The sequence below is a fragment of the Phocoena phocoena genome, chromosome 2 (assembly GCF_963924675.1).
Source record: "Phocoena phocoena chromosome 2, mPhoPho1.1, whole genome shotgun sequence".
Taxonomy (NCBI): domain Eukaryota; kingdom Metazoa; phylum Chordata; class Mammalia; order Artiodactyla; family Phocoenidae; genus Phocoena; species Phocoena phocoena.
Genome location: NC_089220.1, coordinates 40,031,199 through 40,047,666, shown reverse-complemented (window position 1 = coordinate 40,047,666; position 16,468 = coordinate 40,031,199). Strand labels below are relative to the sequence as shown.

Genomic DNA, 16,468 nt, shown 5'->3' with positions numbered 1-16,468 from the left:
TCAAACTTTTTCTGTAGGACCAGAGAGTAAATATTTTAGGCTTTGTGGGCCAAGAGACAGAACTGAGGCCATTATGTAGATACAAGAGATACAATAAATTGGCACAATTTTTTAAATTAACAGACTTGAAAATACAATTGAGTACATTTTTTGTAGGGCTTTTTGGAGAATTACATTTCCTTTGATTGGGGTTCTAAGTGTTCCTATCATCAAAATGAATTTTAATTGATCACATGTTGATGGTTATATGTAATGAGATTTTACACATTTCATCTTTAAAAAAGTCTTTTCAGACAGATACTGCCAAATTCTAGAACATGTGATTTTAACTGAACATATACATCACTTGGAAGGCATTTGTAAAACTATGAGATTCTTAATCCCTTGGTATTTGCCTTTTAGCATGTCATTACAATAACACATTAATCACTTCCAATTGAAGATCAGATGGAAGTTCAATTGTAGTTAAATGGATTTTGAAATATCCTTTGCATTTGCACCAAGGTTCCAAGAATGCTGAACTCAGAAAATATATCCACTGCTAATTTATGAGAATGAAAATCTTGTTTCTTGTTTTAATTTTTGATAGCATGAGAAATGTACAGTTGTAGTCATTTCAGACTACTGCAGTATGTTTCACATTAAAGTTATGTTTGCCTTGTAACTGTAGGTTGATATCTTTGAGAAATATTATCAAGTCTTTAGCAAAAACTAATTTCCAAAGACACTCAGTATTTTAGAAGTGTTTAAGGTTGATTCTTCTTAAGAAAAATTTCAGTCTTGTCCATGACCCCCAAAAATTGCAGTCATACCTTACAATTGCTAAGCAAATAAAACTTAGGTTAAGCTGAAGAAATTCAGCTTCAATTTCTGACAAAATTCAAGGACTCTGAGGATGGTTAAAGTCCATGAAAGCAAATGAAGTTTATCATTGACATTACTGGTTCACTAACACATGACAGATTCAAATATTTGTTGCAATGTACTTGCTGGTGAATAATATAGTGAATAACGATAGGTTTTAAACACCGTGCATTTTCATAAGCTTTGTAAATTTTTCCAACTAGAGCTTTTTCTACCTCACACTTTTCTTTTTAACCATCATCAGTTATAATACATCAGATTCTACTTCAGGTTTTACAGAATTAGTTTTCTCAGTTTCTTTGAAAGTATTCACCAGTAGTTGTTCTGTGCAGAGTATTCATAGAGGCTAATTCTTCAGTAACTTCAAAGTCAGAATTGACGCCTCAAATAAACAAGAACTGAGCAGTATTAGTAATGTCTATCAACTCATCAAGAGTAAAGAACTACTTGGACTGATTACCTTTCTGACTATCGACGGTGCTCCCAATGTTCTCAACTCTGAGCAACTGTCCTTGCCAAAAGGCCAATAGTCCTAGACAAGTTTGCTTTCTCCAGACACATTTCTTAGACTGCTGCTTTCAAACACAATTAACTCACCGACAGTAAATGGTTTTCCTTGCTTGGTTTAACAAGAGTCACTTGGAGACGTACTTTGGTTGTAGCCTCACTTTCATTTTGTGAAGAAATTCTGCCATGAATTTCCAGTTTAAATACCTAATTTTCCTGACAGTTGCTTGCCTGTGAGTTGGAAATACTGCGATGAGTACTTCTTTGAGAAATGTCAAAGTATATTGTACTTCAGCTCAGGTATGGATGCTTTGTCATCTAATTCAATGGCAAAAAAATTCACACTCTACTGTGCCTTAAAAGCACAGCATGAATGGCCACTTTTCTTGTTTTGGAATGAGGGATACATACTGGTAACAGTAAAATAAAATGTTATAGCTTGGCAATACACATGGCACTCAAAATGTTGAGTTATAACTGTGTCACTGTGATTTGTAGTGTGCTGAGCTGCAGTATGAAGTGATGAGAATCATATCCCATCTGTGTTGCAACTACTCAACTCTGCTGTTATACCATGAGGGCAGCCATAGCCAGTATGTAAACAAATGAGTATGGTGTGTTCTAATAAAACTTTATTTATGGACACTGAAATTCAAATTTCATATAATTTTCATGTCACAAAATATTATTCTTTTGATTCTTTTTCAACCATTTAAAAATGTAAGAACCATTCTCAGGTCACTTGCCATACAACAACAGGTGGTGGACCAGATTTGGCCTGCTGGACATAGTCTGCCTATCTCTGATCTAAATAATCTCATTTGTTAGTACTTTTATAGTAATAGTGTAGGAGTACTTATATAAAATTTAGCTACACTCTTCAACTAAGGATAACTGTAAAATGATTAGTTCTTTCCTAGTTAGCATGCAATTATCCTACCTTCAGAAACTATTTTCCCAAGAGAAAGACAATATTTAAACATATTTATCTAATAAAATATTAGATATATTTGATGATAAAATTATAATTATAACATAAAAATGTATTTAGTAGACTTATTTAAATTTTAATTTGATAATCCCCAATTTATAAGACAGCTAGGGCAAAATATAAGGGTTCAATACTAAAGTAACTGAATGCTAAAATATAGAAATCATACAAATGATATTTCACTACATAAACGTCTAGTGGGGAGCTGGAGAAAATATTTCCAATTAAGTGATTGAAGCAATTTGTGTTTTTTCTTCCTAAAAGTCTTTATCTGTCCTCTGGCGTTTAATAGGTGGATCTTCATGATTGTCTGTAACAAATCCAGAAAATCTATATTAGGTAAGATACTTAACATTTGAAAATACTTTTAAAAAGCAAGTAATACAGGCATTTTACAGATTTTTAATCTAATTAACTTACACATGAAAGAGTAACATTCCTGCGGATTTATTAGTTTAATGAAGTAGACTTCTACTAGACTGAACAGTAAATCATACTAAAATTTGTAAAATTGTGAGAAAGTAGTCACAATTGGATGGCAAGGGGTCTTGAACTGAAATATCTAACTAGAATGAGTTTAACCTATTTCCAAGTTTAAAAAATAATATAAAATATATATGTAGCCCCAGAAAGTTATATGAAAAGTATTACAGCTTACATTTAATTTCCCAGAAATTGCTCACCTCCATTTAGGGTCTGGTTCTTGTAAAGTATAGCAGCAGGAATCCGAAAAGTGATGCATAACATTTCCTTGTTAGGGGCCACATTTCTTACTAGGTGAACTGAACTGCATGCCTCCAAGGTGATGCCTAACACAGTTCCAGCTCGTTGCTGAACATCCTTAGCGGGATTAGCATCTTTGGAAAAGCTGTAACAGTGCACAATGGGAAAAAGCTCACTGCCGCATGGCTGTCCATCTAAGAGTGATTTGAAAGCACTGAGAAACTCAATAGCCTTTGCTGGCAAGTTCATGACAATGTGCACAGCGTGTTTTCTTTCTTTTGACAGTGGTCCCAGCTGCTGCATTAATTCTTCTCTGACTGGTCCTTGGAGGAAGTCTTTCCCATCCAAGTTAAAGACTTTCACCTTTTGGTCCACTTTATTTAATTTACAATTGTGTAGTAACCATTTATGGGATTCAGGATTGAGATCATTGGCAAATACAGTGCAGTTTTTCTTTGCTACTGGAATGGCAAAGGGCCCAACCCCAGCAAAAACATCAAATAGGACATCCCCAGGTTTGAGAAGTTCTGTGATACGGCTGTGTTCTGTGGAGAGACGAGGATTCCAATAGACTTTTGAAAAATCAAATTCATAAGTGTAGTTGTTCTCTCGAACCTGAAAAAGGTATTATGCTTTTGGTTAAACTGCTTAGTCTTAAGTTCTAGTCACTGATATCGGATGGATGCACTCACAGACATACACACATTTAAATTTAGTATTATTAAGAGCAAAACAGCAGTGCATTTAAAGGCATTTTAATTAGAATTCTGGTGTTTATGCTATACTTGAGGCCACTTAATATCTTGCATTAGAAGTTTTCATGAGAAAAGTTATCTCTTCAAAGCCAAATGGTTCTTTATCTCATCCTAAAGGGCTATAAAGTGGTTCTCCAATCACACTAGGAATTTTTCAGATAGGCCAATTGACTGGCTTAATTATACTCTCTCCTGTCACCTGATAGAAAAATACCCTATACTTTGAAAGAACACACTACACATATCTTCATGGTGGGTAGCTAAGTTGCAGACAGCACTTCCACACAGCAAGCAAGCTTCCCTCCTTAGTTTTCAGTTTGTCAGGGGGAGTCACGATAGATGTGTCATATGTCATTGAATTTGGAGGTATTTTACTATGTTTTCAGACAGTTACTTGGACTTTGCAGGTTTCATGTCTATAAATAGAGCCAGTGTATAGAACAAATTATTCCCCTACTTTCTCCTTTCCCAAATCTGAGTTTTCATGGATAAACTAAATACATACAGTGAAGCAATGTTTTGAACAAAATTAAGACTTTGCAGCATTTCTTTGGGGATTATCATAAACATGATAGAAAACAGAAAACAAAACTAAAATTATAGTTGTAGAATGTGACCTCACCCATCATCTTAAGCCCCTTATTTTAATAGATGAAGAATCAAAGGCCAGAAAGTTCCTAAGTTCTATAAATATGATAGAGATATCTTCTGTATTCTCTCTTCATGGACCTTAATTCCAAATTTGTACATATTTTTTTCTTCCTGACCACATCAGATGCTCTGGCCATATTACTAAGGTTCCAGTATTGGAAATGTTTCTTTATGATTCTGCCAACTAAAAGTCTTTCTAGGTATATAACTTGGAACGCTTAAATATGTCTTGGGATGCTTTTTCCGAAATCTCCTTTCTACTCCCCTTTTAAGCTCTTTAGTGTGAATCACAGTTCTAGCTTAAAAAATTAGATTCTAAGTATCCCTCTGGTTTTATCATGCTGTCTTTGATATCTCGCTCCCTTAGTTAAGCATGACTTTCAGCAGATTCACTTTAGGAATCTTTTTACCTCACAATATACACACATACTACTTAAATGTTGCATGAGCTCCTAAAGTTAAACTTAAATGTGATTCTGTTTGGAGCAAAGAAATTATATTGAGTTTTTACATTTATTTGACAGTATAAATATTAGGTATAAAGTATGTCCTTAAGAACAAGCTTTAGTTGACTTAGGAAATCAATCACAAGGCATTTATAAAATTACAGAAGTTTCTCAGAACTTTTAGATGTTCTTTATGAGAAGAATGATACTATCTGTTACCCTAAGGGTCAGTACCAAGAAAATAACACGCACAATGTTCAATCAGGGTATGCCTAACGTTTAGTAGGTCTTCATGTCAGCTGAGATAAGCACTGTTATTACCAAAGGATTCATATTCAAATCTTGCTTGCCATAACAGACCTCATACATTATACACAAGTAGTAGGCAGTGGAGGTTTGGTATACAAGGAAAGACCATGCATGCATGGACTCAAGTCAGAAGCCTTGCTCCAAACACTCTGCTCAGCCATTCCTAGTTATTTCATCTGCGTAAAGAGAATATGAATAACAACAACCATTATCTTGTGGGTCTCTTAGGATTTGTTATATTTAAAGCATTTAGCTCAGGACCTAAAATAAGTGTGTAGTAAATGGTATTTTAATATCCTGACACTATTAAATTCTGGAGAAATATTGGCCCAGAATCTTAAAATTATTTTGCATAAGTTCTCTCCTGAGTTTTATAAAGTCCTGTTTGAAAGATATGACTAACACTTTAAGAGTGGCTTTTGTTATTAAAATTATGGAGAGAGTTTAACCTATTTCTTAGCTTGGGTACAAAATTTCACATGATGTTAACATGTAATTATCTAAGGGGCTAAAAAAGGTTTATTATATCCAACACTTCAGAGGATTTGGGGGGTGGAAAATAAGGAAGTGGTTTATACCAGGAATCTGTTCCTACATATTTTAAATTATTTTTTCTTTGAAATAGATTTGTTTTGTTTTTCTTATAAAAGAAATATGTGCTCAGTAGAAAAGTATACAGATGATAACAAAGGTCACCAGTAACTATACCAAGTAAAAATATGCTCACTGTTAATGTTCTGGTGTATACGCATATTTACATACTTAAAATTATCATAGTTAAAATGTAACTACGTTATATATACTATTCTACAACTTATTTTTTGTCACTTAACGTGTCAGTGGACAATTTATTTTAAGTATGGAGCTAAATATAAATAATCTTTAATGATGAAGTATTCCGTTGTATTGTTATACCAAAATGTAATCAATTATCTACTGATGACATTTAGATTGTTTCCATTTCTTTGTTTGTTTTATTTATTATTATAAAAATGATGCAGGGACTTCCCTGGCAGTCCAGTGGTTAACACTCCGTGCTTCCACTACAGGGGGTGGGGGTTTGATCCCTGGTGGGGAACTAAGATCCCACATGCCACGTGGTGCAACCAAAAAAGGAAAAAAAAAAAAAAATGATGCAGAACCTAGTACGTACATCATTACAGTTTTGTCCAATTATATCCTTGAGATAACTTCCTATAAATGGAATGCTAGGTCAAAGGATGTATCTATTCAAAACTGCAATATATTACCATATACTCTTCCTGACTGTATCAAATTTGCACTCCCATCAATAGTATATGTAAATGCTCACATTCTCACATATTCATCAATACTGGGTATTTATTATATATTCTTAATCTTTGTTATCTATTCTGATTTCAAACATTAATCTTGATATACACTATATTAGGAGACAATAAAATACTCCATACCTTGGTCATCATATTCTCCTCTCCAGATAGCACTTCCATTTGGAAATTTCGGTAAGTATTATCAATGTTATTAATTTTATTTACCACTGAGGTGATTCCTGGATTTTTGTCAATCATAACTTGGCCTAAAAGCAGAGAATTCATAATAAATATTGCCGTTTGGTTGCAAAATAAAAGCTAAAACTGCAAGTATGAAATTGATGTGAACTATACTTTCTTTTGGTTTATAGACAAAACCTGCATCTAGAATGTGTAAAGAGGCATGCAATTCTAAAAATTCAACAGATTACTAAAGTTAATGTCTGACAGCCCCCAATGCAAACACACACAAAAAATGTGTGGGTACATTTATAAAAAAAATTTTTGAGAAGTTTTGTTCTACCTAATATTTTTCCATGTCTTTTACTTAGTCTTCTCAAATGTATCAATACAGCAGTAAGCAAACAGGTAGACCATAGGGAACTGGTTAAAAAACAGAAGGAAGAGATGTAAGGACTTTGGGAACAAATGGTCCCAGAAAACACCAGCCTGTCCTCATTGGCCTCAAACCAAATGTTTGCTTGATTCTGTATTTGAAACAGGTACTTCCACTTTGGAAACACATACCAGCAAAATAATGTTTTCAAATAAAAGAAACATAGATTCTTTAGAGTTTTATCTAAATAAAATGTCCATTTACTTAAATTGTTCTTTATGTCAAATATTTGCCAGAGCAGAAAAAGCTACAAGGATAAAGTACACCAGCAATGGTATACTGATGCCCTATAATCAAAGTCTACAGTTTTGTCAGCACTTTAAAAATTTATAAGAACCTATACACTGATTGGTTCAAGATGGCGGAATAGAAGGATGTGCTCTCACTCCCTCTTGTGAGAACACTGGAATCACAAATAACTGCTGAACAATCATCGACAGAAAGACACTAGAACTCACCAAAAATGATACGCCACATCCAAAGACAAAGGAGAAGCCACAATGAGATGGTAGCAGGGGTGCAATCACAATAAAATCAAATCCCGTAACTCCTGGGTGGGTGACTCACAAACTAGAGAACACTTATACAACAGAAGTCCACCCACTGGAGTGAAGGTTCTGAGCCCCACGGCAGGCTTCCGCACCTGGGGGTCTGGCAACAGGAGGAGGAATTCCTAGAGAATCAGACTTTGAAGGCTAGTGGGATTTCATTGCAGGACTTCGACAGGACTGGGGGAAAGAGAGACTCCACTCTTGGAAGGCACACACAAAGTAGTGTGCGTATTGGGACCCAGGGGAAGGAGCAGTGACCCCATAGGAGACTGAACCAGACCTACCAGCTAGTGTTGGAGGGTCTCCTGCAGAGGCGGGGGGGAGGGCTGTGGCTCACAGTGGGGACAAGGACACTGGCAGCAGAAGTTCTCGGAAGTACTCCTTGGCGTGAGCCCTCCCAAAGTACGCCATTAGCCCCACCAAAGAGCCCGGGTAGGCTCCAGTGTTGGGTCACCTCAGGCCAAACAACCAACAGGGAGGGAAACCAGCCCCACCCATCAGCAGTCAAGTGGATTAAAGTTTTACTGAGCTCTGCCCACCAGAGCAACAGCCAGTTGTACCCACGACAAGTCCTGCCCATCAGGAAACTTGCACAAGCCTCTTAGATAGCCTCATCCACCAGAAGACAGACAACAGAAGCAAGAACTACAATCCTGCAGCCTGTGGAACAAAAACCACATTCACAGAAAGATAGACAAGATGAAAAGGCAGAGGGCTATGTACCAGATGAAGGAAAAAGATAAGACCCCAGAAAAACCACCAAATGAAGTGGAGATAGGCAACCTTCCAGAAAAAGAATTCAGAATAATGATAGTGAAGATGATCCAGGACCTCGGAAAAAGAATGGAGGCAAAGATCGAGAAGAAGCAAGACATGTTTAACAAAGACCTAGATGAATTAAAGAACAAACAGAGATAAACAATACAATAACTGAAACGAAAACTACACTAGAAGGAATCAATAGCAGAATAAATGAGGCAGAAGAATGGATAAGTCACCTGGAAGACAGAATGGTGGAATTCACTGCTGCGGAATAGAATAAAGAAAAAAGAATGAAAAGAAATGAAGACAGCCTAAGAGACGTCTGGGACAACATTAAACGCAACAACATTTGCATTATAGGGGTCCCAGAAGGAGAAGAGGGAGAGAAAGGACCCGAGGAAATATTTGAAGAGATTATAGTTGAAAACTTCCCTAACATGGGAAAGGAAATAGCCACCCAAGTCCAGGAAGTGCAGAGAGTCCCATACAGGATAAACTCAAGGAGAAACACACCGAGACACACAGTAATCAAATTGGCAAAAATTAAAGACAAAAATTATTGAGAGCAGCAAGGGAACTCCCATAAGGTTAACAGCTGATTTCTCAGCAGAAACTCTACAAGCCAGAAGGGAGTGGCATGATATACTTAAAGTGACAAAAGGGAAGAACCTACAACCAAGATTACTCAACCTGGCAAGAATCTCATTCAGATTCAATGGAGAAATCAAAAGCTTTACAGACAAGTAAAAGCTAAGAGAATTCAGCACCACCAGACCAGCTCTACAACAAATGCTAAAGGAACTTCTTTAAGTGGGAAACAAAAGAGAAGAAAAGGACCTACAAAAACCCAAAACAATTAAGAAAATGGTCATAGGAACATACATATCGATAATTACCTTAAAGCTGAATGGATTAAATGCTCCAAACAAAAGACACAAGCTTGCTAAATGGATACAAAAACAAGGCCCATATATATGCTATCTAAAAGAGACCCACTTCAGACCTAGGGAAACATACAGACTGAAAGTGAGGGGATGGAAAAAGATATTCCATGCAAATGGAAATCAAAAGAAAGCTGGAGTAGCAATACTCATATCAGATATAATAGACTTTAAAATAAAGAATGTTACAAGAGACAAGGAAGGACACTACATAATGATCAAGGGATCAATCCAAGAAGAAGATATAATAATTATAAATATATATGCACCCAACATAGGGGCACCTCAATACATAAGGCAACTGCTAACAGTTATAAAAGAGGAAATCGACAGTAACACAATAATAGTGGGGGACTTTAACACCTCACTTACACCAATAAACAGATCTTCCAAACAGAAAATTAATAAGGTACCATAAGCTTTAATGACACAATAGACTACATAGATTTAATTGATATTTATAGGACATTCCATCCAAAAACAGCACATTACACTTTCTTCTCAAGGGCGCACGGAACATTCTCCAGGATAGATCACATCTTGGTTCACAAATGAAGCCTTAGTAAATTTATGAAAATTGAAATCATATCAAGTATCTTTTCTGACCACAACGCTATGAGATTAGAAATGAATTACAGGGAAAAAACGTAAAAAACACAAACACATGAGGGCTAAACAATACGTTACTAAATAACCAAGAGATCATTGAAGAAATCAAAGAGGAAATCAAAATATAACTAGAGACAAATGACAATGAAAACATGATGATCCAAAACCTATGGGATGCAGCAAAAGCAGTTCTAAGAGGGAACTTTATAGCTATACAAGCCTACCTCAAGAAATTAGAAAAATCTCAAATAAACAATCTAACCTTACACCTAAAGGAACTAGAGAAGGAACAAACAAAACCCAAAGTTAGCAGAAGGAAAGAAATCATAAAGATCAGAGAGAAATAAATGAAATAGAAACAAAGAAAACAAAAGCACAGATCAATAAGACTAAAAGTTGGTTCTTTGAGAAGATAAAATTGATAAACCATTAGCCAAATTCATCAAGAAACAGAGGGAGAGGACTCAAATCAGTAAAATTAGAAATGAAAAAGGAGAAGTTACAACAGACACTGCAGAAATACAAAGTATCCTAAGAGACTACTACAGCAACTCTATGCCAATAAAATGGACAACCTGGAAGAAATGGACAAATTCTTAGAAAGGTATAACCTTCCAAGACTGAACCAGGAAGAAATAGAAAGTATTAACAGACCAACCACAAGTAATGAAATTGAAACTGTGATTAAAAATCTTCCAACAAACAAAAGTCCAGGACCAGATGGCTTCACAGGTGAATTCTGTCGAACATTTAGAGAAGAGCTAACACCCATCCTTCTCAAACTCTTCCAAGAATTGCAGAGGAAGGAACACTCCCAAACTCATTCTATGATGCCACCATCACCCTGATACCAAAACCAGACAAAGATACTACAAAAAAAGAAAATTACAGACCAATATCACTGATGAATATAGATGCAAAAATCCTCAACAAAATACTAGCAAACAGAATCCAACAACACATTAAAAGGATCATACAGCATGATCAAGTGGGATTTATCCCAGGGCTGCAAAGATTCTTCAATATATGCAAATCAATCAGTGTGATACACCATATTAACAAATTGAAGAATAAAAACCATATGATCATCTCAATAGATGCAGGAAAAGCTTTTGACAAAATTCAACATCCATTTATGATAAACTCTTCAGAAAGTGGGCATATAGGGAACCTACCTCAACATAATAAAGGCCATATATGACAAACCCACAGCAAACATCATTCTGAACGGTGAAAAACTGAAAGCATTTCCTCTAAGATCAGGAACAAGACAAGGATGTCCACTCTCACCACTATCATTCAACATAGTTTTGGAAGTCCTAGGCACAGCAATCAGAGGAGAAAAAGAAATAAAAGGAATACAAATTGGAAAAGAAGAAGTAAAACTGTCACTGTTTGCAGATGACATGATACTATACACAGAGAATCCTAAAGATGCCACTAGAGCTAATTAATGAACTTGGTAAAGTTGCAGGATACAAAATTAATGCACAGAAATCTCTTGCATTCCTATATACTAATGATGAAAAATCTGAAAGAGAAATTAAGGAAACACTCCCATTTACCATTGCAACAAAAATAATAAAATATTTGGGAATAAACCTACCTAGGGAGACAAAAGACCTGTATGTAGAAAACTATAAGACACTGATGAAAGAAATTAAAGATGATACCAACAGATGGAGAGATATACCATGTTCTTGGATTGGAAGAATCAATATTGTGAAAATGACTATACTACCCAAAGCAATCTACAGGTTCAATGCAATCCCTATCAAATTACCAATGGCATTTTTTACAGAACTAGAACAAAAAATCTTAAAATTTGTATGGAGACAGAAAAGACCCCAAATAGCCAAAGCGGTCTTGAGGGAAAGAAGAGGAGCTGGAGGTATCAGACTCCCTGACTTCAGACTATACTACAAAGCTACAGTAATCAAGACAATATGGTACTGGCACAAAAACAGAAATATAGATCAATGGAACAAGATAGAAAGCCCAGAGATAAACCTGTGCACCGATGGTCGACTAATCTATGACAAGGGAGGCAAGGATATACAATGGAGAAAAGACAGTCTCTTCAATAAGTGGCGCTGGGAAAACTGGACAGCTACATGTAGAAGATTGAAATTAGAACACTCCCTAACACCATACACAAAAATAAACTCAAAATGGATTAGAGACCTAAATGTAAGACCAGACACTATAAAACTCTTAGAGGAAAACATAGGAAGAACACTCTTTGACATAAATCACAGCAAGATCTTTTTTGATCCATCTCTTAGAGTAATGGAAATAAAAACAGAAATAAACAAATGCGACCTAATGAAATTTAAAAGCTTTTGCACAGCAAAGGAAACCATAAACGAGACGAAAAGACAACCCTCAGAATGGGAGAAAATATTTGCAAACGAATCAACGGACAAAGGATTAATCTCCAAAATATATAAACAGCTCATGCAGCTCAATATTAAAAAAACAAACAACCCAATCCAAAAATGGGCAGAAGACCTAAATAGACATTTCTCCAAAGAAGACATACAGATGGCCAAGAAGTACATGAATAGCTGCTCAACATCACTATTAGAGAAATGCAAATCAAAAGTACAATGAGGTATCACCTCACACCAGTTAGAATGGGCATCATCCGAAAATCTACAAACAACAAATGCTGGAGAGGGTGTGGAGAAAAGGGAACCCTCTTGCACTGTTGGTGGGAATGTAAATTGATACAGCTACTATGGAGAACAGTATGGAGGTTCCTTATAAAACTGAAAATAGAATTACCATACTGGGCATATATCCAGAGAAAACCACAATTCAAAAAGACACATGCACCCCAATGTTCATTGCAGCACTATTTACAGTAGCCAGGTCATGGAAGCAACCTATATGCCCATCGACAGACAAATGGATAAAGAAGGTGTGGTACATATATACAATGGAATATTTGTCATAAAAAGGAATGAAATTGGGTCATTTGTAGAGATGTCGATGGACCTAGAGTCTGTCATACATAGTGAAGTAAGTCAGAAAGAGAAAAACAAATATCGTATATTAATGCATATATGTGGAACCTAGAAAAATGGTACAGATGAACCGTTCTGCAGGGCAGAAAGTGAGACACAGATGTAGAGAACAAACGTATGGACACCAAGGGGGGAAAGCGGCAGGGGGTGGTGGGGGTAGTGGTATCAATTGGGAGATTGGGATTGACATGTATACACTGATGTGTATAAAATGGATGACTAATAAGAACTTGCTATATAAAAAAATAAATTAAATTAAATTAAAAAAAAAGAATCTGTACACTATCTCATTGTATAAGGAAAGATAACTTGATCTGTAAGTTAGTATAAAGTACTCCATAATACAAATATGCTTAAATACAACCAGAATTTGTCCAAGTTCTCTCTGGTAGTTAAATACCTGATTTTGAATATGATAATGTCAATAAACTCTTGTCAATAGCTGTTCTTATCTTGTTCTGCTTCAGGTATCAGAACTCAATTTTTAAGGTACAGAAGTTAGTTTGAAATGAATGAAATAAAAAAAATATTCTGAAGGTCTATAGTAATAGCTTTAGAATTACCACTGTATGAAAATATTTCACTTTTAATCTATGAGTGCCCCTTTATGAAAGAGAGTTTATAAAATAAGAGTGCTAAAAGGAATGTTGAGTTAGGATAGGCAATGACTCATAGGAAAGCCTATACTTGACATTTGCACCTGGTCATAATTATAAGGATCTGCTTAAGTATTTATTATGTTATCACTATGCATTATCAGCTCCTTTCATCAGTAAAAACAAAGGAAATGCATAATAGCATAGTTCTGAAATCCTACCCATGCAAAACACTGAGCACTACATTTTAAAACTGAAAATAATTCTCAGAAGTTCTGACAATTACTCTACATTAAAAAAAATTAATCTGGAGAATGCATGGACATTAAATATTTATATAAGAACAAGTGCGATTTTGATTAGTCTTCTAGTTCTTTCTTATCCCAAAGCATAAAAGACCCACGCTTCAACTTTGGGCTACAGAGGTAAGAGAGATACACAGCAGTGTTTCTAAAAGGCTAGGAACACTAAAAAAGTATGGTGCCTGACATACAGAAGAGGCTCAGGTAACTGAATCAATGAAAGCATGACTAAACAGTGTCTTGCCCTTCTGACTATGAAACACTCACGAAACCTAGCATTCAACATAGTCCTGAAGGACTAACAAGTCCTGTATACCAAAATAATAAACTGCCAAAGAGTTCTACAAAAGCAAGTGATTCAAGTTTATGCTTACGTATTGTGTACACAAAAGCTTGAATTGATATTTAGAGATTGCTATGACTCTGGGAAGAGTATTCCAAAATGGCCCTCAAAAGAAAGAATATGTAGCTTAAGATCCAGCTTCAAATTAAAATAAAATGTCCTGATTCTGTAATTCAGCATTAAAAAAAAATTTTTTAAACAAAAATTAGAACTTGCTAATTGCTTTCTAATATGTGAATATTACTGAGACATACCTACCAATTAAATGCTTGTAAGGCAGTTGATGATCTCGAAGGTTCAGGTGGGCAATATGTCCAACTCTGCTAAACCCTGAAGTCACATCTTGACCTTCAGGAAGCACAGCTTTCAAGATTTCTTCTGACTTAAAGTTTTCATAAGTTAGTTCCAAGTTATATTTAGATATCTGTGGATTGACATTCAGCTGCTTTAAAATACTGAGTTCTCCCTTCTCAAAGGAATCATCAGTAAACATTTTATAGGGATCCAACATAATTAGTCTACTTTCTTCATCTTCTGGATCTTCAATCACACGTTTTATGCCTGGGCGCTGCAGTGCTGCCCTTTTAAGGGATCGCATCAATTTATTGACTATTTCTTTCCTCACTTTAAGCACCGGGATGGTGACTGTCTTTTTAAAAGCTGTTCTATCAAGTTCTGTCATTCCTCGAACATCAGAGGGGGGTGAAAACAATTCAGAGTCTCTCTGATTTGTTTCTATTTCAGGCATGGTTGAGAATCTTTTTCTTTGATCCAACAAGAAAATACCAGGTGTTCTGCTAAGCTTCTGTATCAGTGATGCCCAAGCTAGTGGACTCAATGATTCTGCTTCAGTTATTCTACAGCTTTCCACTTTGAGAAGTCTTCTTGAGAATCCAAATGGCCTCCATAAGATCCTAAAAAAAGTATTAATTAAAAGAAATACCATAAAGTTACAAACTAACTTAACATGTTCACAATAGGTCTTGAGGATAAAAATTTTAATTCACTACTGTTTTAAATAGCCTGCTAAATGCTGATAATTAAAACTTTTAGTGGTATGTGAGAAGTATACTATCTTTTCTAGGACAGGATGACTGGAAGATTTGAACCTTCAATCCACCTGCTGCCAGGACTAGGGCTTAGTGATCCATCACCCTCCCTATAGTCAATAAACCTCCCCACCCACAATTTTCTACAGAATATGTTTGGAATTAGAAGGCTGAAGTTTAAGTTAAAGGATCATCTCTAAACGAAATGGTCACTATATTTACGATTTTACCAATGTCAATTTTTAAAAGGATATTCTTATGGATGCTTAATGGGCCAGATGTTGTACTAAATGCTTTATGCACATTGTCAAGGTGTGTGGTATCACATTCTCATCTTGTATACGAGTAAACTAAAGCTCAGAAGTAGGTAAATTGACCCGAAGTCTCGTTGCTGGTAAGTGGCTGAGCGAGGATTAAAATCCAGCGCCTGCGCTCTTAATCTATCTCAATGTCTTCGATGTTTTACTGCCACAAGTCCTGCCTATAACTAGAGGTTTCAGTATTTTGAGGACGAGAACTTTGCTAAGTGTTATATGCACATCCCAGTAGCAGTATCAGTTATTAATTTTGCCTTCTGGAATACCGAAGAAGTAATTGTCAGAAAAAAGGGCCCTCCCCGGGAACCCTGTAAAGCAACTGTCAAAGTTCACAGTCAGGGTTCAAACTGGGTCTAGAAGTTAACCAGAGGTGTGATCTTGGGTAAATTACTTATTGTGAGTCTCGTCTTTCCGCATGTAAAATGTGGCTAAAGGCTCTATCGAAAAGCTTTTGAAAAGATGAAACACTCCTCACTCCGCCGTACTCAGACCTAGGCTCCGCACCAGATGGTGGGTGACCTCGTGACGTTTCCGCGCCCAGAGAGCGCGAGGCGGAGAGCAGCCCCGAGCGGACCCGTACCGCCACCATACCCTCAGCCTCTTCGAACTATCAAGGGCACCGCGGCCGCCATCTCACCAACGTCACCATCTCATTTCTCTGCGTCGCCCAGCAGCTGGCTCCAAGACCAGACCCTCACCTCATGCTCTGGTGCAGCTCGGAAATGGGTCGCCGGCGGGTGGGCGGGCCCTCGATGACACCATCAATGTTCGCCGCCGAGGGGCGAGCGTCATCAGATGACGTCGATTCCTCCTTT

General features: G+C 36.3%; 1 protein-coding gene across 1 annotated transcript; it reads right to left on the bottom strand.

The window, feature by feature from the left end:
- Positions 1-2,619: 2,619 nt before the first annotated feature.
- TRMT5 (tRNA methyltransferase 5) lies at positions 2,620-16,356 on the bottom strand. Its single transcript, XM_065872794.1, has 5 exons — positions 16,352-16,356; positions 14,546-15,201; positions 6,680-6,804; positions 3,046-3,700; positions 2,620-2,672 (listed from the first exon to the last, which is right to left on the bottom strand). Exons 1-5 carry the CDS (start codon positions 16,354-16,356, stop codon positions 2,620-2,622), a joined length of 1,494 nt encoding a protein of 497 aa, XP_065728866.1.
- Positions 16,357-16,468: the final 112 nt, after the last annotated feature.